The 22,734-nt window shown below is 46.2% G+C and overlaps 2 protein-coding genes across 6 annotated transcripts; both read left to right on the forward strand.

Moving 5' to 3' along the window:
* The first annotated feature begins 90 nt into the window (after positions 1–90).
* Positions 91–17,696, forward strand: LOC134526296 (scaffold attachment factor B1-like). 5 transcript variants are annotated; one of them, XM_063358044.1, is made up of 21 exons: positions 91–672; positions 2,069–2,156; positions 3,220–3,284; positions 3,373–3,651; positions 4,803–4,865; positions 5,638–5,665; positions 6,647–7,145; positions 7,574–7,623; positions 8,367–8,467; positions 9,601–9,750; positions 9,849–9,949; positions 10,893–11,038; positions 11,789–11,877; positions 12,408–12,544; positions 13,186–13,479; positions 14,012–14,149; positions 14,935–14,971; positions 15,784–15,896; positions 16,667–16,779; positions 17,004–17,070; positions 17,286–17,696. In XM_063358044.1, exons 1-21 carry the CDS (start codon positions 274–276, stop codon positions 17,410–17,412), a joined length of 3,084 nt encoding a protein of 1,027 aa, XP_063214114.1. In that variant the 5' UTR covers positions 91–273; the 3' UTR covers positions 17,413–17,696. The 5 variants fall into 5 exon arrangements, 4 of the variants coding, with proteins under 4 accessions (XP_063214114.1, XP_063214117.1, XP_063214113.1 ...); XM_063358043.1 differs by having other exon boundaries at positions 94–672; positions 14,932–14,971; XR_010073934.1 differs by lacking the exon at positions 16,667–16,779 and having other exon boundaries at positions 97–672; positions 14,932–14,971; positions 17,286–17,367.
* Positions 17,697–19,364: 1,668 nt separating this feature from the next.
* LOC134526483 (uncharacterized) lies at positions 19,365–22,122 on the forward strand. The gene is made up of 4 exons (XM_063358403.1): positions 19,365–19,645; positions 20,200–20,703; positions 21,558–21,650; positions 21,980–22,122. Exons 1-4 carry the CDS (start codon positions 19,561–19,563, stop codon positions 22,120–22,122), a joined length of 825 nt encoding a protein of 274 aa, XP_063214473.1. The 5' UTR covers positions 19,365–19,560.
* The last annotated feature ends 612 nt before the right edge of the window (positions 22,123–22,734 follow it).

Genomic DNA, 22,734 nt, shown 5'->3' on the forward strand with positions numbered 1-22,734 from the left:
AAACCCCGCTACGCGCAGGCTCGGAGCGAAGGGCGACGACGAGCCGGGGGCCGGGCGAAGGCGGGGCCTGGAAGACAACGCGAGCGATGCCCCCCCTGCGCATGCGCGCACGGCGTCGCCCGCGTCTGAGGACGAGTCGCGAGCTCCCGCGCGTGCGTCCGAGGGCCGAGGCAGAGTGCGGCTGCGCATCCGCGGAGGGAGGCGGGCGAAGGAAGTAGTGCGCACGCGCACCCCCAGGGGCCCGCTCCGGAGCGGGGACGTTACTCTCCGCGCATGCGCACAACCCCTGCGGGCCTGGTGGTCAGCGCGCGTGCGGGCTGCGGTGCCTTTTCCTTCCCTCCCCCTTTCTCTTCAGCGCGTCTCGTTTTTGCCACCATTTTGTGCCGCAACCGCGGCTTTGCGCGGGGTGTTTGTTTTGTTTTGTTGGGTTTTTTTTTTAACCTGCCTTGCTCCGCGCGTGCGAGTCGAAACAACGGCCCTATGGCGGAGAGTCAGTCAGCGGCCGGGCAGGGAGAACCTGCCTCCGTGGGTGGGTCGGGAGTCTCCAGTTCGGAGTCGGAAAACCGGCGGCGGCTGAGCGAGCTGCGCGTCATAGACTTGCGGGCGGAACTCAAGCGCCGCAATTTGGACAGCAGCGGGAACAAGAGCGTCCTGACGGAGCGGCTCAGGAAGGTGAGCCGGGAGACGCGCCGGGGCTGCCGGCGGGGGCGGCGCAGCCCCGCCGGGCGCTGCTGAGGAAAATGGCGCCAAACGGCCGTGGAGCGGAGGGAACGGGGCTGCGGGGAGCGGGGGGTCGGTTCTGCGGGGCCCGTCAGGCCCAGCGCGAGCGTGGCCCCGTACTTGGCTGTCTCAGGCTCGCCCCTGGAGCCGCCGGTCTCGTGTGGTAGCGGGGGAGGGAGCGGGGGGGAGGTGCCTGCGAGCCCATCTCCGATTTCCTCGGGGGACACAGCACTGCGCCTCTGCCGCGGCACTCGGCCCGGGTGTTTCTGGTTTCATGCATCGCTGGCCTTTCCCCACCATGCACTGAGCTCCCGGATTTACGGTTCTGTGCGCTATTTGCTAGGCTTTTTGCTGCGTGCTCATTTCCTTGCTGGCTTTCTAGCTGGTAGCCTGTATCCTCGTCAGAATGTTTGGTATGCCCCCCTGCTCCGCTCTGGGGAGACCCCACCTGGAGCACTGCGTCCAGCCCTGGACTCCTCAGCACAAGGAGGACACGGAGCTGTTGGAGTGGGTCCCGTGGAGGGCCATGAAGATGATCCGAGGGCTGGAGCCCCTCTGCTGTGAGGACAGGCTGAGAGAGCTGGGGGGGTTCAGCCTGGAGGAGAGAAGGCTCCGGGGAGACCTTCCAGCCCCTTCCAGTCCCTAAAGGGGGCCTACAGGAGGATGGGGAGGGACTCTGGAGCAGGGACTGTAATGACAGGACGAGGGGGAACGGTTTCAAACTGAAGGAGGGGAGATTTAGATTGGATATTAGGAAGAAATTGTTTGCTGTGAGGGTGGTGAGCCCCTGGCCCAGGTTGCCCAGAGAAGCTGTGGCTGCCCCATCCCTGGAGGGGTTCAAGGCCAGGTTGGCCGGGGCTCGGAGCAACCTGGGCTGGTGGGAGGTGTCCCTGCCCAGGGCAGGGGTTGGAACTAGATGATCTTTAAGGTCCCTTCCAACCCGAACTATTCTATGATTCTATGTTAGTAGCATGCAGACCGTTTTCATTGACCTGATGCCTGCCGTCTCCTAGAGACAAGGTTCTTACTCTGTCACAACACTCCGGGGATCTGTGCACTGTTGCAAATGCCGTAGGATTGACTTTTTTTTTTTGTCTGTAGGTTATGCTGCTGACTGCTTTCCAGAAACTTTACACCAACATATTACTGTTTCTTGTGTGCTTGTTGCTTTGATCCCGTGGCGTTTGGTTTGTGTATCCAAGTTGCTGCTATCTAATTCAAAGCACTGGATTCTTGTTTCAGTATTTTTCTGCCTCTGGTGTCCAGCTCTTAAATTCAACAGAAGCGCACAAATGTAATTATTATGTCTGTCTTGATATATCATATCTTTATCTTTTCCCCTTAACAGGCTATTGAGGAGGAAGGGGGGAATCCTGATGAAATTCCAGTAGTTTCAGAAAATATCATGAAGAAAACTCCCAAAAGAAGCAGCAAAGGTACAGGGCAGTTAGAGAGGATCTTCACCCCCATCTCCCTTGGGTTTTCTAGCAACTTTAACTCATGAAGTGGAACCATGCTAATTTTTTTTCTGAAGTCTGCTTTTCCTTTTGGCAAAGTGCTTGGTTTCATTTTGGCACTATTGCTGAATGTTTTGCCGTCCCAAAGCTATAGCTTTAATTAAATTATTAATTTTGACTTACACAAAAATGTAAATTCGTGAGATGAAATTCAAATGTTTTGCCATCTAGTTTGTTTGACTCGGATTTTTGTTATTAGATCCAGTTTGGAGTGATGTTACATTTGCTTGCAAACTTAAATGTGAAATCTTAACTGGAAACAGAACAAATGTCAAAACTATGGCTAAAAGCAGAAGTATCTTTGGTAATCACATTCATGTTCAAGTCTCAGAAAAATACCTAACGTATGTTTTAGCGCTTTTAGTGTTGGAATGGAAAATAGGTGAGATGTTCCTCTTAGCTCTCAAATCCTTCCTCCTTTTTTATTGTAATGTGCTTGTAGTTTTTGAGCTACATTCATAAAAGCTGAAGCAACTGCTTAGCTCTAAGTTTGAGGAGTTCCTGTTTGGTGCTGAAACTACCAAACTGTTTTCAGTAATGTGAGTTCCGAAATTTTGTGTCCAGCTGATAAGCGGAGCACTGCAGTAATGCTTACAAATACAGTGGGATTTTTCATTCTTTTGTAGAGGGTTTTTTTTTTCATTGTTTTATGTTGGGTTTTCCCTTTGGTTGCTTTTTTCTTTTTTCCTTTTTGTGAATGTCTGTAAAGAAATGAAAGGTTGAGATAATACATTACTGCAGTCTCAGCTGAGCCAGATGTTCTGGGGAGTGCACAGCGGTGCTTCTTGAAGTCATGACAGACCTCAGACTGTAGCATGTTTGTCAGTTACTGAACTAGGATGATATATAGGCACTCAGTTGTGGAAGATAAGGAAAGAGCAGATAACTAAACTGAATGGAATATCAACTCTGATGAAAAAATAAAACTTGAAGGATACATGCTGTTACTTTCTTTTCATTCTAACGATTGTAATGTTGTTAGGACGTAGACCAGATGAAGAGGGAGTAGAAGATAATGGCCTGGAAGAGGATTCGGGAGATGGACAGGTATGCAAGACTGCGTTTGAAGCAAAGTAATGATAGCATTGCTTTCAAATTACAATGGCTATTATATATACTTTTTTTCTTTTTACAGGAGGATATTGAAGCAAGTTTGGATAACTTGCAGGATATTGACATGATGGATATTAGTGTGTTAGATGAAGCTGAAATAGATAATGGCAATGCGGTAGATTGCGGAGAGGATTACAGTGCTGATAATATTCTTGACTCACTGTCTGATAGTAAAGAAAATGCTGATGCAGAAGTGAAAGAACTTCCAGATCAGCCTACAGAATATGCTATGGGTAACTTGGAGGCATCCCCACAATTCTCAGAAATTAAAGAAGAATCAAGAGAAATACCAATAGTGATGGTATGCATCTCTTATGTGCGTGGAATCAGATTTTATTTTTTTTTTAATTAAATAGCAAAACATAAGCTAAAGAGTATTTGAAACAAGTAAGGACTCTGCCAGTTCTCATGGTCGTTGCTTTTTCTTCCTTTACATATTTGTGGAAATAGCGTTCTTGATTTTAAAATGCTTAGATGTTGTTTGTACACATATAATAGTAATCCAGAAAGCATTTGTTTTAATCATGCTTTGAACTCTGCTTCACCGTACGTTTACATTCCCATTTTCATATTTTTCTTTTATTTAGGAGGATATGTGAGGTATACAAATGCTGTAGGCTTATTTACTTCAGCTGAACAGCAACATTCTGGGAACTATATTCTAGATTATTTTTTCTGTTCAGATAGGGTCTCACAGTTACTCAGGTGTTGAAAGTGTTTTTACATTGGCTTTCTGTGTTCGTCTGGCTGTTGCACTGCTTATATGATATTGTCCATCTGGACTAGAAGATAATTTTTTTTCCCCAAGTCAAGTGCTTATCTCCTGAATTGTACAACAAAGCATCTGAAGAAAGTTATTTCTGCCCCATCTAATAGGGAAGTATAGCTTAGCTTTTTGTTGTGTGTGCACATTGTGTCATCAGTCTGGACTACAAGAGTCTAAAGTTCTCCACCCAAATCTGAAAGTTGCAGAAATAAGCTTAACCCCCTATTACCAAGCATATCCCTGTCCCAGACAAGTCAAATAGAAATACCCAGAAAGTAGGGGTTTTTTTCAGTGACTAAACTACCAGACCCCAGGTCAGCTCTTGCGGTTGTCTTTTATCAGTAAAGAAAACAGTTATCAAGTCCCATAGACTTTTGGCTCTGTGCTGTTGCTGTAAATAAGAGAGAAAGAGTAAGAGAAATTTGCTGTTGGAATCCCCATCCTTAAAGTTTTTTGTGAGCCGACCAACACATTTGAGAGGTAGTGAGAGAGCTTACTCAGTGGAGATCAGGAAGAAGTGTGGGGGTCGCTGGTCAGTTTTTACCCTTATTGGTTGTTTTGGATGCTAAATATGTTTGCTTAATATCAGTTGTCAGCGAAAATAAAATCTTTTGTTTCTCATTCAGGTTTCATTCACAATACCATTCTTTTATAAATAACAAAATGTCTTTGTTTACTTTTTAAAGGTAGAGGTTGAAGATGTTGGAAACAGTTTAGGTGCTTCTTCGTCTGATTTAACCGTAATAAAGGTAAATGATAACCAATTTTTCTTTACAAACAAAAAGGCATAATTATCAACTGTATGCTGAAACAGTATATATACAGGTAGTACACAGTGGGTGCATTCTTATTCTGCAAAGAATAAGAACTCATGCCTTTCTAATTTAATCATATGGACAAAGATATCTATCTGTTTATCTATCTGGTCGTGTATATATGATCTATATGTCATACTGAGTTTGGGTGGTAGATTGGATTCTTTTTATCTGTTGTATAAACCAACTCAGTTATATTTAAATTCCATTAAAAGTATGTATCCCATGTTGACAACAAAGCTGAAACTGGCCTATTCCTGAAATACTTCCTGGATCACTCCTGGTAGGTTAAGGCCACTTGTAAGTCCCGGTGAAGCTGGTGTTTCTGTCAATCCTGTTTTCGGAAAGCAGACTTCATAAAATAGTCTTTAGAGAAGGGTAACATGAAGATAAGCTTTGCTTTATGCAACTTGCATTTGTTGATTTGTTTACCCATGTGAATGTGTACTGTGTGTTCAAAAGATGTCCAAGAAATACTGAAGTTTTACACATTTCTTAAAACTTCAAGGTGCTAAAAAGTAATGTTTAAACCTTCTTGTGCCAAATTTATTAAAATTCAACATTTCAAAAATGAAGTAGGCTAAATGATAGTAACTCCCTAAATTCTCTCCTATCTTGGGGGGGGTGAGAGGTGTCGTTCAGAATAACACCTTGACTTATTACAACATAGTGATGTTTTGTTATTTTTGTAACTTTTTCACTGCAGGAGCTTGGAGAGTTACCTTTGGAGCCAGGTACTGGTTTTTTGGTTTTGTGTTTTTGTTGTTTTTTTGGTTTGATTGGTTTTTGGTTTGTTTTTGGATTGTGGATTTTTTTTTTGTTTAAATTAAAAAAAAAAAGAAGTCCTGGGCATTGAAACAGTTTCATTCTTTATTTAATTCTTTTTGTGTCCCTGTTTTTTTTTTTAAATGCATTACTGTAGTGTACATTTTGGTGGACAATCCAGGTTATGCAGGGTCATAGAGATTGGAAACCCAGTCATATCACCAGATCTGTGAATAACCGCTTTATGGAAACACGTATTTAATGTGATCAAATGGTTCCGTAGAACTGTTACCTCCAGTGGAGTTAAGGAATGATCCTTAAAGATGTAAAGGTTCTGAAAACAGATCTTGTGATATCACACTGTACTGTAGTTCTATGAATAAAAATACAGGAGGGCAGGTAATACACAGCTTTGGTACAGAACAGAAATTAAAGAGTGGCTGAACTTCAGAAGAAGGAACACACTGTCGTCACAGGAATTTTCTACAGATCCTATTCGCTTTCTGGACTGCAAATGCACTCGTACGCCGTCAGAAGATGCCCAGTTCTCATGTTGGACTGTCTGCTAAAAGAATTTCACAGAAATTTGGAAATTGAACTCTCAGTGCCTTGATACGTTCAGTTAAGCATCTCGGACTCTGGAAGCTAACTAGAGAAGAAACAGAGCTGAACGATTTCATGAAGAATATCAAGGATCAGCCAGAAGGTTTTTGTTAAATCTGTGGGGGCATTTTTCTTCCCTGTTAACATTTTAGGGCTGATTTGGTAGTTTGTCAGACAGCAGTTAGCGTAGCGCTTTTAACACTGTGTACACTAGGGTTTTCCAATCTCTGTGTAGCTTAGAAGTTCTCTTGGTGTTAGTGTGGCAGCCATGCCAGTTCCACATTTGTGATTGCTGTATTTCCCTGGTGATTAAATCTTGTGCCATTCTATTCCTGTTAAATCCGTAGAAAATGAGAAAATACTCGACATTTTGGGGGAAACTTGTAAATCTGAACCACTTAACGAAGAAACTTGCGAAGCGGAGCAGCCACATGCACAGGAAGCAAGTAACGTGGTGCCAGGCAAGAGGCTAGCAGAGGAAGAGGACGCTCTTGCTGCCACTCAGTTGGAGGAAGATGCTTTAGATTTGGACAGCAAATCGGCACAAGCTATGGCAAGGAAGGAAGCAAAGCGTTTAGTTGTAGCAAAAGGGGAGACAAGGGAACAGACAATAGAGGAAGAGAAACCGGACTCTGAATCTTTAGTAGTAGAGACCCTAAGCGATCAGAGTAGCAAACGCTCCCAAGGCCTGGAAGCCTCTAGTGGGGAAACAGCGGAGAAAGGCGCAGGTCCTGAAGGCCAAGATAGCAAAGAAGATGGCAAGAAAACAGAAGACAAAGCTAATTCTGAGGAATCCTCTGCCACTAAAGAGTCCTCAAGCAGTGAGGGCGGTGATCAGAAAAAGAGGTTTGTTTTTTCTCCGTTATAGACCAGATGCTATCTTTTTTCATTGGTCGTTAAGTGATGCGAATAAGCTGTTTCCTTCAATTGGCCACCGAGACTGATGAAATTGTAGCCTATTCCTAAAGAATCTGTTTTATTTCTCCATGTGCAGATATTAATTATTTTTTTTTTAACACAGAGGGTTTGATTTCTTTCCTTCCTCAACCTTCAAAGGTTGTTTAATAAATTGCTCTTATTTCTGTCATCTGCAAAACAGAATTGTCCTTTTAAGGGTACAAATCCCATATTTCCTGACACTCTTCTGTAAATTTGCAAAGATAGCGTTTATTTCAGAACTAATATACTGGTAGGTATCCAATTTTAGTGCACAATCTAGAATTAATGTTCTTTTTGCTTATGATCGGTTGAATAACATGATCTTTTGTCTTTAGCCCTGTTGAGGAGGACAGAGATACAAAGATAATCTCAAAGGATGATAAAGGTATGTGTTTTTTTAAAAAATGTACAAATGCCTTGAAAAAATATAATGGGATCGTGTTAGTTAATTGTAGTAAGTAAACGTTCAAAGGAGCGAATGGAGTAATAGTTCTCACTTTTTGACTTCCCTTTCTTGCATTGTTTATTTTTTGTGTTCTTCTAATTCCCTGAGCATGTGTATATCTTCACCGGGATAGTTACATTGGAGTCCCACTAGCTTCATGAATGGTGATAGGTACCGTCAAGACCAGTATTTGTCCAAAAAATCTCAGCCGATGCCTAAATCTATAGGTTAATACTCTGGTAATTTTGGCGAGGACTGTTAATTCAGTGAACTGTCAATGTTGTAACATAGCCTTCAAAGCATAAATTGTAAATTTCAGTGTATATAACTTCTGTAACCTTATTAGCTGACAGTATTTAAAAAAAAAAAAAGTCTCCTGTGAATTAACATTTAATACTTTGTAATTCTTATAAAAGTGATTGAAGTGTAGGAAGACAATATGTAGATGAAAACTCATTAAGACCTATTCAAATGCACATCAAGTATGGAGTTCAGAAGTTCATTTTTGCAGACTGCAATGTGTCTGTTGATTTTTCGGATTGGTTGGAAGAGGCAGAAGTAAAATTGCGTTTGACACGGTCTATGAAGAAAAAAAATAATGTGGGGTTTGTAGGGCGATTACTTTTTCACTGTTGCATTCTTGTGCTACACGGTCTTTTATGTTTGGCTTTTTTGTACCTTAGGCCGCGCGGGTAGTGGTTCTGGCAGGAATTTGTGGGTTAGTGGACTTTCATCCTCTACTAGAGCTACAGACTTGAAGAATCTTTTCAGCAAGTATGGGAAGGTATGTAGCGAATATGTAAATTAACAAACCATTTTATCAATTTAAAAGAATGACCTTAAAGTTAGCTCTTATTTTTCCTAATGAGCAGCTAGGTAGGTTAAGCACTTAACTTTCTTGTGTTCTAGTAGCATACTTCATAAAGAAGGTTGTCGGAAATGGGGGTGGGGGGGGTGGCGGAGGTCCAGGTTTCAGAGGATCTCTGTGCACATATCTGTAAAAATGAGGCAATTCTCAACAGGAGAGACTAGTGGGTCATCATCTATTGTGCTATAGTCTAATTATACCTCTTGGGTGTCCAGCGATAGTTAATGCTGTTTCATACGGTTATGTTTTTAATCGGGTATTCGTTTGAGAAATCTAGTCTTTGAGGGCAGGCTTCCATTTGTCCTTTAGTGCCAGCTAGGATATGAGAGCAGAAGTTGTGGAAGGGAAGTCTTTCCATGGCCATCTCCCCTTCCTCCTAATACATTTCTGAAAGTAATATTAAACATTTGTGTCACTAAGCGCGTGCCTCTGCGCTGTCAGAGATTCATCTGTGGACAGAAACGAGCAGAGGTGTCCTGTAAGAAAAGACAAAGTGGTGGTAGGTTTGGGTGGGGTTTTTTTGTTTGGTTTGTGGTTTGTTTTTTTTTAAATTTTTATTACTACACCCCACTCTCCCCTGCATACACGTGTCTTCCTTAACTTACTGACCTGCTCAGCAGCTTGAAGATCAATTTTCTGAGCTGGTTATTATGGCGGTCTCTCTTTCAGCAGAGCTGTATCAACAATCTGTTCCACTATTGGATTCATCTGTTTCATAGAATTTTGTGTTTGCTTTATACTTCTTTTCAGAATACATGTGGAATAATTTTAAATTTGAACCTTTTCAGATGTGGTTGTGTTGCTCTTGACTTGAGCGTAAGCGCTGTTTATGTCATATTTCCTTGCTGCCTGTCAAACAAGCCTAGCAGTGTTGTCTTCTGAGAAAGCCGATGGAATGTTGTGTGTCGAGTGTATTTCCTCCCTGTTAAACGTGGATAGGTGCTATACTGTGTGGTACTGGTAGATAGAGCTGCTCAAATGGTGATTAAGTTGGAATTCATTTGGCGACAGATCTGCAAACACGGAATAATTTATTTTTTTTCCCAAAGGTGGTTGGTGCAAAAGTAGTGACAAATGCTCGCAGTCCTGGTGCTCGCTGTTACGGCTTTGTTACGATGTCAACATCTGAAGAAGCCACTAAGTGCATTAATCATCTCCACAGAACAGAGCTGCATGGAAAAATGATTTCTGTGGAAAAGGTAAGTGGTAGCTATTCTGTGACAGTGTAATGAAAATAAAAGTGTGCAACTTTAATGTCTGTCTCTTATTATAATAATATTTCTGGCTAAAATTCTAGGCAAAAAATGAACCAGCTGGAAAAAAGCCGTCAGACAAAAAGGAAGGTGAAACAAGGAAGGAAAAAGACAAGCATCATTCTGCGGAGTCCAAATCTGAGAAGTAAAGCGGTTTGGGGTATTTTTCTGGGTTTAAAGGCCACTCAGTTGAAATGCAGCCACATGACCAAAGTGAACAGTTAACTATAGCAAATGTCAATTCACTGCGTTATACAGCATCTGAAAAAGGAGTAGTTCATGAAAAATTGAAATTGATATTCTGCAGCAGTGAGTGCATCTTAATTGGCCCTCTGTTCAGAAATATGGAGCTCTTCGGGGTTCAGTATCAAAACTTGCCAGTTATATCAGGAGATACCCAATCAATTAATTTCTAGATAAACCATTTTTATCAAAATCGTTTATCCTCTCATCTGACTCTGGCTTAGTCTGCTCTTTTAATTAAATATTTCCAGAATTTATTCTGTCTTTTTGATAGACTGTTTGCATGCTCAGCAAGTGATACTTCAATGTTTGTTTTTCATGTGGTCTGTTGCTTTTGAAAGAGGTATTTTGCTTTACTGATTTTTGTTTTCTCATAAAATTTTAAAAGATTTGACCAAGGAGATGCATTGGCAGGCTGGCCTGCTTGCAGTAGGTGCTTACAGCATTTGTTTACAAAAGCTCTTCTGGTGGAGCTCGACCTATACATAGGTGGGCCCTTTTCTCCCTATGCTAAGCATGAACTTTACTTATAGGCAGAACAGAAGGCTTCCAGCACTAAGAGTTGCCAAATATTCAGAAGGATTATCTGTTGTTTCTCACTTTTGGTCACCTTTAGCTTAGGATTGGCTGCTACACTTAATCGTGCGTACAAGTATGCATTGGCTTCTGCACAGCAGCATGGAAGGTATTGGGAGTGAGGGGTTTTTTTGAGAGTGGGTTTTTGGTTTTTTTTTTGGAGCGTTTTTGTGTTGAGTTTTTGTTTTGGTTTTTTGAGATGGTGGCTTGATCAGAGTGGTCATAGCACTTTTTGTTAGGTTCTCTATTAAAGCAAAGTTTACCTATAGGTCTGTTGGTACTAAGAAGGAGGAGAAGACTGATAAAAAAGATGATGCTAAGAAATCAGAAAAAGATGGAAAAGATGAAAAAGAAGGAAAAGAGAAAGATGAACAAAAGGCCGGATCCTCTGATAGATCTAGGGCAAGCAAATCAGGTAATTCGAGCTGCCTTTCAGAAATGTTTTCAAGGATACTTACTTAAAAAAAACAAATTTAGAACAATTGAACAAAGAATATAAGCAACTGCAACAAAGCTTCTGCTTTGCATCCAGAAAAATTTCCTGTATCAGCCAGGTAGGAAATGGAAGAACAAGTATAAACATTCAGAATTGTGGCTGATTAAAAGGCTTCACCTTCTGCAAACCTCAGTGTTCTTATTAGATGTGATTCATATTCCAACAGAAAAGACCATGAAGCGTACTTAGTAATACTGGTGAACAACAAACAACACCAGAAAATACCTTAAACGCTTTTTTCTGACTTACTCATAATTACTGGGCTTTAAATCCTCAAAACTGTGAATTCGATGGAACTATCACTGGGTTTAGACTTGACACAGTGTGCAGTTCTGAGTGCTTTTTTCGGGGATGGTTGTTTTTTGTTGGGTTTCTTAACTGTGGCAAAGGTGTGTATTTTGCAGACAAGAATGAAATTAAATTGCTTTTTTTAAAGTGTCATCCCTGCCAGAAAACACTACTGTAATTTTGTGATAGCTTTACTGCCCCCATCCCCAACTTGGCCAAATCTTGGTAAGCTATTTAAATCATAAATGTATTCTCCTATAAGTGATTTAAAATCTCAATAAAATAATTTTTTACTGCCGTGTATCCTGACGGTTTTAAATCTCATAAGAATTTTTGAATGTCTTGTGTATTATTCATTCTCAGATGTATTTTGTTTTCTAGTGAGTCGAGGAACTGAGAGGACAGTGGTAATGGATAAATCTAAAGGAGAACCAGTTATTAGCGTGAAAACTTCTACATCAAAAGAGAGGGTAAGTGCAACTTTCAGGGAAGCCTTTTTTTGTAAATATAAATGTCAAATAGCTTTACATGCATACAGGTGAAGGGATGTTTTTCCTTGCCTATTGGGATCAGTTGTCCTTTTATCACTTTTTAGAAAGCATTAGGGTGTTAAGGATGCTGCAAAGGTAAATGCTTCACCTTCTTTATAGTTTTTGGTGTTGCTGTCCTAGTTGAAGAAGTGGAGTTGCAGTATGAAAATGGTGTTAAGATGATGTGTTTCCCTGAGCATGGAGTGTGGTGGCCGGTGACCTTTAAAGTGGTGTATGGTTTGCCACCAGTGCAAGTCAGATTATATGCCCCTAGTATTTATATATATTAAAACTCTTTAGAAGTTCTTGCCAAATTCGGGTTGCTTTTCCCTGAAATTCCAGCATTGTTTACCTCTGGGAAGGTAGGATAATCTTGTTTGTTCAGGTTGGCATAAGGTAGGCCTTCTGCCTACGAATTTTAGCTAAAAATGCACTGTGTTCAGCTAATGCATTGTTTTGATTTAACTCAGAGTACAAAAAGCCAAGATCGCAAATCTGAGAGCAAAGAAAAGCAAGATATTTTATCGTTTGATAAAATCAAAGAGCAGCGAGAACGTGAACGTCAGAGACAGAGGGAACGAGAAATCAGGGAAACGGAAAGACGCCGGTGAGTTTTTCCACTTTTGCTCGAAGCTTTGAATGGCATGTTTTTACTTCCCTTATCTGTGCTTTGAACAGACTGCAAAGCAGTGTCAAGCTGGCCCTCCAACATCTCAGATCGATTTGATACTAATCTATCGATAGAACAGACATAATGCCAAATTATGAAGGTTTTTACTAAAATCAATCTTCTCTAAGCCTGTGCTTTTCGGGAGACTCTTGTTGAATAATAACCTTTGTAGGTGCTTTCAGGTCTTACATTCCACTCAGTCAGATTTGAATGTCCATACTTGATTTTCCTCCCTGGAAGTTTGTAAATACTTTCTGTTTGTCAGATTTTTTTCTTAGGACGTGCTGTGCTCTATGAAAGCTTTTTCAGAGCTGACTTAGTGTGGATGCTGTGTGACTTACGCAGAATGTTTACCCTTGCTTCTTTCATCTGTATAGATGTTTTTTCTTTTTTTAAAACTAAGCTGTGATCTAGTTGAGAAGAGGTCATTCACATTTAAGCAGGTAGTTGGAAGAACATAGAAACTAAATTAAAAAAAAAAAAAAAAAGCATGCAAGAAACCCCACCCAAAACAAAGAAGCAGTAAAGCTGAGACTTAAGATTCTCAATTAAAACCAAAATGTCTCTTTTTCAATTAGAGAGAGAGAGAGGCGAGAACGAGAACAACGTCTTCAAGCTATTCATGAGCGGGATGAAAGACAGAGGCTCCAGAGAGAGCGAGAGCGACTTGAATTTCAAAGGCAGCGTCTTGACAGAGAGCGCTTGGAGAGGGAGAGATTGGAGAGAGAAAGAATGCACATAGAGCAGGAACGGAGACGAGAACAGGAACGAATTCAGCGGGAGAGGGAAGAGCTGCGACGTCAGCAGGAACAGCTGCGCTACGAACAAGAACGGCGATCTGCCATGAGAAGGCCTTATGATCCTGACGGCAGGTAACGATACCTGTGATAAGATTCCAAATTCTTTGGCCACATCCAGTTACAGACAGAACATTCTAAAGCCTGTGTAAATTGGGAGTACTCTTTGCTAAAGCAGTCATGGGAGTTCACAACTGGAAGACCATTTACACGGCGCTTTTAACGCTTTAATATTGATTTTGAGAAAGAGCAAATGTCATACTTGTGTAAGCACAATTTTATTACAGCAGGTATAAAGTTCTTATTGCCCAAAGAGGAAGCGACCAGGAATAGAACCTGCTTACAGGTTCTAACGCAGGATAGCTAGCAGGAACAGATGCTAATTCTCCTCTCGCGTCAGCACATGCTGAGATTAAGCTTTTCGTATAGTGTCAATACACCCAGCTTTCTCTGAAACTGAAATGCGATGCGCACTTATCACACAAAGGTTTTTAATTGTAAATCAAAAATAATTTTTTGGATAATTGGATTGAACGAGGTTTGATATCAAGAGAGCAGGAAAGGAAGGTTATTTTGAGATTACTACTAGTTGTGACCTTGTTTGCAGGCGAGATGACCCGTACTGGCCAGAGGCAAAGCGAATGGCGATGGATGATAGGTATCATTCTGAATTTAGTCGTCAAGACCGCTTCCACGACTTTGACCACAGGGATCGTGGCCGATACCAAGATCATTGTTTGGACAGGTCAGTGAGGCAGTGTCTTTTCTTCCTATACTTTTATGGAAATTAGGTGTCTTTTTGTGGCTTACTGATGGCTTGAAGGGTGCCAAAAGAGAAGAGCTAAACAAAGGACCCTTGTGCTTGTTTCCATCCTTTTGTTTCCATCCTTTGGAACTGGAACTGGAAACAGTCCTGTGTTTCCATCATTTACGGACATAGCGGGGAGAGGCTGCGTAAAGATTATGAGCCAAGTCCTAATGTAGGCTGCTGTGATGCCAAGGGAAATCCCACAGCTTCTCTCTAGATGAATGGAAATCTGGTTTATGAATCCCTATTAGCCTAAGATTTAGCTGTTTCCTTTTGCTTTAAAACTTTCCCTACGTTCATCTTTGTGGCTAATGCAGATTTTTTTAATTCCACAGAATGCAACAATACTTTCTGCCTAGTGCTATTGAGACTTCTGCTTTGCTCTCAAAGGATCTTTGGCAAAAACCACACCGCTTTGCTTTTGCTTGTAACTCATTTCTGATACTGGTAGCTTCACTCGGTGTTCTCCCTTGGTACCATCGAGTACCTGACCGTGCCTCGGTGATGCCTTGCTTACCCGTGTTACAGTAATAGGTGTTACTTTGATTTCTTTCTATACTATGAAACAAAAACTCATTTGAATATCCTACCAGTAAACAAACATTGGCGTTCTCAGATTTACAGCCTAATGAAGATAACTTTTCACGCGCTATTTCATACAGACGTCGCAATTATGATCGCTGTGTCAGTTCAACCGAAACTTGTCTTTTTTGTTCCAGAAGAGATGGTTCAAGAGGAATACCAGATCGAGATGGGCAGGTGGGTTATACCCAAATAACCGCTTCAGTTAAAAAGCCAAACAAACTGACCCCAAAGCGGAAAGAACACAGTGTGCATGCTGCCTGGTTCTTAAATGCAACGACCACTGGGTTTAAACTGAGCAGATGTTCAAGCAGCAACTGATTTTGCACGCTAATGTGCCGAATGTAAGTTATTAAGTTATCTGCTCGTTAGGGCGGTAGCCACAGATCGGGGTGGGGGGAAACCTCCAAGCCGTGGGAGCTGCGGTACGGCATCTTTTCAGGCTGGTACGTGGCGATAAAAATTTTCTGGTTAACCTCTTGGGTGTCTGTAGTGCATTAAGAGGAGGTTACTGCAGAGTCTTATCCTTCTCTGATGTTTGTCTGAATGGTTTGTAGAAAATAACTGGTGTCATAAGGGAATAAGGCAGAGGACAGTAAAAGGACAGGTGTGAAAACCAGTACCGCAATGGTATACAAACCCTTTCATTTCAGAAGAGAGGTTGGAAGTAGGCAGATATTCTCTGTAAAAATTAAAAATCTGGAACCAGAATGTAAGCCTTGGAAACACCATACCAAACAAAAAGCCTTCTCCACCAGGGAGTGGAGTGAAATCTGTGCTGTGAAACAGAATAAATGCCTAGAGCGAACTGTGCAACAGTAGCAACACTGAACCAGTAAAAACTGAGACAGCTACTGTTTTATTTTCTGTTTTTATTTTATTTGACAGCTTACGGAAAGACAACCTCTGTGGAGCTGAGGGGTTTTTTGCAATGCTAACAGAAAATCCGTATTGGTTCTTAGTATAACTCTGTACCGTTTGCCTTCCAGCATTACTCAGATGAACGCCATGGAGGGCCCGATCGTCACTCCCGGGATAGTTGGGGTGGCTACGGGTCTGACAGAAGAATGAGTGAAGGGAGAGGGATACCTCCACAAACCCGGTTAGTGCCTAGGAAATAAGGGAAGTGATTTCTTGGTTCTTAAAATTTTAACGCTCTGTGAACCTTCAAAGGGCGCCAGCGGAAGCAGTTTTACAGCGTGAATCCTCTCTCCAGATAGTTTTCTTCGAGCATCTGGAGAAACAGGGAATTTGCGCATGTAGCTCCCCCGTGCATCAAGAGAACGGAGCGTCGTAGTGAGTAACGAGGTGCTGCTCAGTTAGCTCAGCTCGTAACTGATCCTCTTGTAAATAACTTTCTCTTCTACAGATGAGATTCAGTCCTGTACCGAATGCTCCAGTAATGCCAAAAGTCTCATTTGTGGCTAGTGATGAGGTTTTAAGGAAATTGAGTCAGAATCTGTGAAGTTGAGGGGGTGGAGAGCGGAGACTCGCCAGGAATCCTGGCGGTTTCTCTTTAAACCGACTGGGCATATTCCGGATGCGTAATGTTCTGTTCTGCACAAACGTACCAGGCAGAGGAATGGTGGTCAAAGAATTGTTCCAGGTTTAAGTATTTTAGTACATCGCGATACTACTTATGTCTCTGTAGATCAGAAAAAGGCGAGCTTTGTTGTGCGAAAGATGCCGTTCAGCAAGTTGCTAGTTGTTTCTCTCTTACCAGTTTTTATTGCAATGGTTGGGTGGCGACAGATACAGCTTCGTTAACAGTTATTTAATACACTTTTGTATGGGGTATGGTGGTTTGGCTTTACCCTATGCTGCTAAATGGATAAGGGACACACCTAGAAGATGTTCTTTTATTTTTTTAAGAGATGGACGTGACTGGGGAGATCATGGTCGAAAGTTAGAGGGGCATCAAGATCGTTCATGGCAGGGAAATGTGGATGGAGGAATGATGGGACGGGATCATGAGAGATGGCAAGGTACACTTGCTGCTTACCAGTGTGATCGTGGTCTTTTCTATGAATGACTGCTGCTGAACTTCTAGCGGTAGTTAAAATTCCTGTGGAGCTTTAACAGCATTACTGAGAAAGCAAATAAAATTCTGGGAACGAGGTGGCTTTTTTATTAGGAAAACACAAAAGTCTGTCTTTTTTCTTTCCTTTCTTTTTTTTTTTTCTTTTTTTTTTTTTTTTTTTTAAATTAGGTGGTGATAGAAGCGTGCCTGGTCAGTCAGGACCAGGCCATGTGATGAATCGAGGAGGGATGTCGGGGTAAGAAGCTTTGTCAGAGTGCTTATAATGTTTTTGTAATAGTTGACTGCTCTGTATAAATGACGAAATTCCTGTGTCAACTGTGAAAAATAATACTTTCAGCTTCTACTTAACTCTGGGTTGGCAAGTAGCAAAAAGCCCATAGCCAACATCTTTTCTCAGAGTCACAGTAGTATTTTCTGGGGAATTTTCAGTTTGTCTGGTCTTGTTTTCAGGCGTGGAGGCTTTACGCAAGCTGGAAACCAGAGCCAGATGATGCAGAGTAGTGGAATACAAGGAGTGTTTGCGGGCCAGGAGCGGCCAAACAGACCGACTGAACCCCGTTTTACCCGCCGCTACTGAAAGCACTATATATATACATATATATATATATTATTTTTTTTTATTGCCAGATGTCAATGGTGGTAATTTTATTAACCAGGGTCACCTTGAATTTGTGATTACAAAAAGCGAGACTGCTGCCGCATTGTAGCCAAACGTTACATCAACTTATCAGTTGGGTTCCTTCTTTTTTTTTTTTTTTTTTTTTTTGTAATAAATGTGTTCTTGGTCAAACATCACTTAAAGTTTCTGTTAGTGAAACATTCCATTTTTCAAAAATAATAAAATCAGTTTATGGCTACTAATTTCTTGTTTCTAGAGTCTTTGGCAGCGTGCCTCCCGCAAGGGCCGTAAAAGGCAGTAAAGGAAAGAGACGATCTGCTTTCAGCGCTCTGAGATCTTCCTGTCGGGGGGCTCATCACCACCAGGACACTTTTTGTCCTGCTCTTGGTCGTTCTTTCTCTCCCCATCCCTCGGACTGGCTCCCCCATGGCCCTGCGAGGCCGAGGAGAGCGGGCAGCAGGTGCCCCCCATGGCCCTGCAATCCCTCTTATCCCTCTGCTGTCCTTGCTCCCGCCCAGGACCCTTCTCGCTCCCATTATGTTGCCTCCTGAAGACTTTCTTATGCTCTAGAGTGCCTTTTCTCCCTCTTTTTTTTTCTCCCTCTTTTTTTTTCTCCCTCTTTTTTTTTCTCCCTCTTTTTTTTCTCCCTCTTTTTTTTTCTCCCTCTTTTTTTTCTCCCTCTTTTTTTTCTCCCTCTTTTTTTTCTCCCTCTTTTTTTTCTCCCTCTTTTTTTTCTCCCTCTTTTTTTTCTCCCTCTTTTTTTCTCCCTCTTTTTTTCTCCCTCTTTTTTTCTCCCTCTTTTTTTCTTTCCTCCCTCTTTTTTTCTTTCCTCCCTCTTTTTTTCTTTCCTCCCTCTTTTTTTCTTTCCTCCCTCTTTTTTTCTTTCCTCCCTCTTTTTTTCTTTCCTCCCTCTTTTTTTCTTTCCTCCCTCTTTTTTTCTTTCCTCCCTCTTTTTTTCTTTCCTCCCTCTTTTTTTCTTTCCTCCCTCTTTTTTTCTTTCCTCCCTCTTTTTTTCTTTCCTCCCTCTTTTTTTCTTTCCTCCCTCTTTTTTTCTTTCCTCCCTCTTTTTTTCTTTCCTCCCTCTTTTTTTCTTTCCTCCCTCTTTTTTTCTTTCCTCCCTCTTTTTTTCTTTCCTCCCTCTTTTTTTCTTTCCTCCCTCTTTTTTTCTTTCCTCCCTCTTTTTTTCTTTCCTCCCTCTTTTTTTCTTTCCTCCCTCTTTTTTTCTTTCCTCCCTCTTTTTTTCTTTCCTCCCTCTTTTTTTCTTTCCTCCCTCTTTTTTTCTTTCCTCCCTCTTTTTTTCTTTCCTCCCTCTTTTTTTCTTTCCTCCCTCTTTCTTTCTTTCCTCCCTCTTTTTTTTCTCCCTCTTTCTTTCTTTTTTTCTCCCTTTTCCCTCTGTTCAGGTGGGGGTTGTCTCTACAGCTGCCTCCGTTCAGTCCCAGGTCCCCTGAGGACATCCGTACTCCGCCAGTGCAGGATCTCTCGGAAAGCCCAGCGCCCCCAGGCTCTCGGGGTGATGGAAGCAGCTCCCAGAGAGTGTGGGAATGAGCCAGGGTTTTCCCTCCCGGTGCCTTTGCCGTGGCAGCCATCCCCAGACAGTTGGGATTTTTCACACCCAGCAAAGAAGAAGAAGGTGCGCCACTCAGGGAGGGGGGGACAGGAGGGACAGGGGTGCTGATGGGGGGGCACTGCCATGCTCGGGGTGGGAGGAGGGTGTCTTCCCAGTACAGGGCCCCCCACCCTCCCGGCAAGGCCATGATGGGCCCCCTGCTCTGCTCTGGGGTCGGGATGTGTCCCACCACACGGGGGCGGTCCCGGGGGGGTCCACAGGTTGCATGTCCCTGGATGTGGGGCCAGGATGGAGTCATCCCCTTGGCTGAGGTGGGGGCCCAAGGTGGTGCCATCCCCTGCCCTCGCTCTGGATGGTGTCCACCACCCTTGTCCCCATCCTGGTCCCTGTTCCAGTCCCCTTGCCCCTCCCCTGGGCTGCGGAGCGCGGTGGCAGGAAGCCGTGGCGTCACAGTGAGTCAACCTGGGTGACGAGAGACCAGGACGCTGTGGGGACAGCGGCGCTTCGGGGACCAGGACAGCTCGGGGACAGGGACCCCCATGGTGGGACACGGCCCCTCGGAGCAGGGTGGCTGGGCTGGCCCTGGGATGTGGGGGCTCGGGGTCATCATCCCCCTCCTTGGTGGTGAGTGGGGGGACAGGGCTGGCTTGGGGGGACAGAGGTGACAGCGGCTGGGCTGTGGGGTTGGGGACAGGCCCTATGGGGGACGCGGGGCTCATGCTGGTCCCTGCGCCATGGCCACAGCTGCTGGGGATGTCTGTCCAGAGCAGGGACTGGAGAGGGGCTGGGGACAAAGGGAGGGACAGACATGGGGACAGGATGGGGCTGGGTGGGTGGACAGAGGTGGGTGACATGGCTGTGGCGGGGGGACAGGATGGAGGCATTGGGGACGGGTGGGGGGACAATGGGGAGGGGGACAGGATGGGGTCAGGTAGCGTGTGTGGGGACAGCACGGGACAGAGGCGGGGAGGACAAGATGGGGACAGAGATAATGGGGACAGAGATAATGGGGACAGGAAGGGGACAGAAGGATGTGCAGAGCAGCGCGTGGCCGCAGTGAGGGGGGACGTGCAGGGACCAAGCCTGGCTCCTGGTACCCTCAGCCCCATGGGTGGCCTTGGGGACAGCTGGGGTGGCGGGTGACACCCCCCCAGTGACCCCACTGCCATTCCCGGCAGCATGCGCCCTGCAGGTGAGCCAGGATCCGGGGGAGGTGCGGGTGATGGCGGGTGACGAGGTGGCCCTGGGGTGCCGGGTGGTGGTGGCCGAGCCCTGGGACCTGCTGCGGCTCGAGTGGGTGAAGGACGGGGGGCACGGGGCGCTGTGTGCCACCCGCCTGCACCCCACTGCCCTCGCCTCCCCCGCCCCCTGCGCCCCCCGCCTCCACCTGGCCTGGCACCCCCCCCGGGCCACCCTCAGCCTCCGCCAGGCACAGGGGGATGATGCCGGGCGCTACCTCTGCCGGGTCACCCTTGAGATCCCCCACCACGGCACGGCCACCGGCAACGGCACCCTGCTCAGTGTCAGCACAGGTACCCCGCGGGGGCCTTGCTCTGCTCCTCCTCCCTGGGGGCCTGAGTGGGGTCCCTGGGAGGTGGCATCACCATGGGGGTTGATGGAGTCTGGGAGATTGCATCATGCAGGGGTTGATGGAGTCCACGGGAGGTGGCATCACCACGGGGGTTGATAGGGTCCCTGGGAGGTGGCATCACCACGGGGGTTGATGGAGTCTGGGAGATTGCATCATGCAGGGGTTGATGGAGTCCATGGGAGGTGGCATCACCACGGGGGTTGATGGAGTCTGGGAGGTTGCATCATGCAGGGGTTGATGGAGTCCACGGGAGGTGGCATCACCACGGGGGTTGATAGGGTCCCTGGGAGGTGGCATCACCACGGGGGTTGATGGAGTCTGGGAGATTGCATCATGCAGGGGTTGATGGAGTCCATGGGAGGTGGCATCACCACGGGGGTTGATGGAGTCTGGGAGGTTGCATCATGCAGGGGTTGATGGAGTCCACGGGAGGTGGCATCACCACGGGGGTTGATAGGGTCCCTCCAAGGTGGCATCACTGTGGGGTTTGATGGGGTTCCTGGGATGTGGCAACACCGTGGGGGTTGGGTGGTCCCTGGGAGGTGGCATCACCATGGGGGTTGATGGGACCCGTGGGAGGTGACATCACTGTGGGGGCTGATGGGGTCCATGGGAGGTGGCATCACCACAGGGGTTTATGGGGTCCCTGTGTGGTGGCATCACGCAGGGGTTGATGGGGTCCCTGGGAGGTGGCATCACCGTGGGGGTTGATGGGGACCGTGAAGGGAGGTGCCTGCTGGGATTGGGCCACAGTGCAGGAGGGATGGGGACAGGGATGGGGACGGGGACATCCCTGACTGCTTTCCCTTCACTGGCACCAGCAGATGGAGGACATCAGGCGGGTAAGTGTGTCCCTGCTGTCCCCGCTGTCCCCTCCACCCCGGTGCCCATGTGCCTGGGTGCCAGCGGTGGCGAGGGGGTGGCCCCAGCTGGGTGTGCTTGCAGGGCTGGTGTGGGGGCTGGCGGGGGCCCTGGGGGGCACAGCCCTCCTCCTGGGGCTGGCCGTCCTCGGCCACCGGCGCTGCCGCAGGAGCTCAGGTAACCCCGTCCCCCAATGCCCCGTCCCCACTTGTCCCCGTGCCCACCCTGCCCCACGCCCAAGCACCCCCACACCCCTCTCCTCCCCCCAAATGCCCACCTACCCTCGTACCCTGCCCTGTGCCCGTAACCCCCCTCCCCGCCCCCCACCTGCTCATGGGGGCTCACCCCAGACACCCCCGGGGCTGGGGGCACCCAATGTCTCCCCCCGGGTGACCCACAGAGGGTCCCCCAGCGGTGCCAGCCACCGCACCGTGTCTCGGGGGACAGGGCTGGCCATGGCCGGCCCTGCGCCCCCCCCCAACAAGACCCACTGCCCCCCCCCCCAGACGCTGTCATCTACATGAACATGCTGCCCCGCTCGGCGCGGGACCCCAAGAAGCTGCTGCCACCCCCCACGGTGATGGAGAACAGCATGTACCAGGGGGAGCTGCAGCGGGCACGGGGCCCCCCCACTGCCCCCCGGCCCTGAGAAGCGCCGTACCCCACCGTGCCACCGAATCCCGGCCGGGGGGGACACACATCCTCCCCCCCCCTCTCTGCTTTTCTGCAGGAAAAGCCCCCAAAAAGCTGTTTTGCGGCATCCTGCCACCTCGCTCGCTCGCCGTCTTCCGTGCGTCGCCTGCAGCCCCCACCCCCACGCCATCCGGTGTCCCCCCCGCAGCACCCAGCCTGGCCGCCAGCCCCCCCCGGGCCAGAGAAGCCGCCCTGTGGTCCCATGGCCTCATTTCGTGCCGGCACCCAGCACGCGAGGGCTGCGCCGACCACGCAGGAAGCACCCGCTCCCCCCGGCACGGACCCCCCCAGGGGGGGTGCCAGCGCCATCGTCCTGCCCCCGCCGTGTGGGCGGGCTGGCGTGCAGGTGACCCCCAGCAGTGTCACCCCCACACTTTGTCCCCAAGGCCGGGCCCTGCGGTGGGTGGGGGACGCACCCAGACACCCCCCCTCATCTCCGGGCTCTTTGGAGGGGGGGGGCGGGAGCAGGCACCAGGGCAGGACCCCCCCCGGTGGGAGCAGGCCGGGACCGGTGGCAGGGCCACCATGCCTTCCCCTGGAGGTACCATAGAGTTCAGCCCCCAAGAGG

The sequence above is a fragment of the Chroicocephalus ridibundus genome, chromosome 22 (genome assembly GCF_963924245.1).
Source record: "Chroicocephalus ridibundus chromosome 22, bChrRid1.1, whole genome shotgun sequence".
In the NCBI taxonomy this organism is placed as follows: domain Eukaryota; kingdom Metazoa; phylum Chordata; class Aves; order Charadriiformes; family Laridae; genus Chroicocephalus; species Chroicocephalus ridibundus.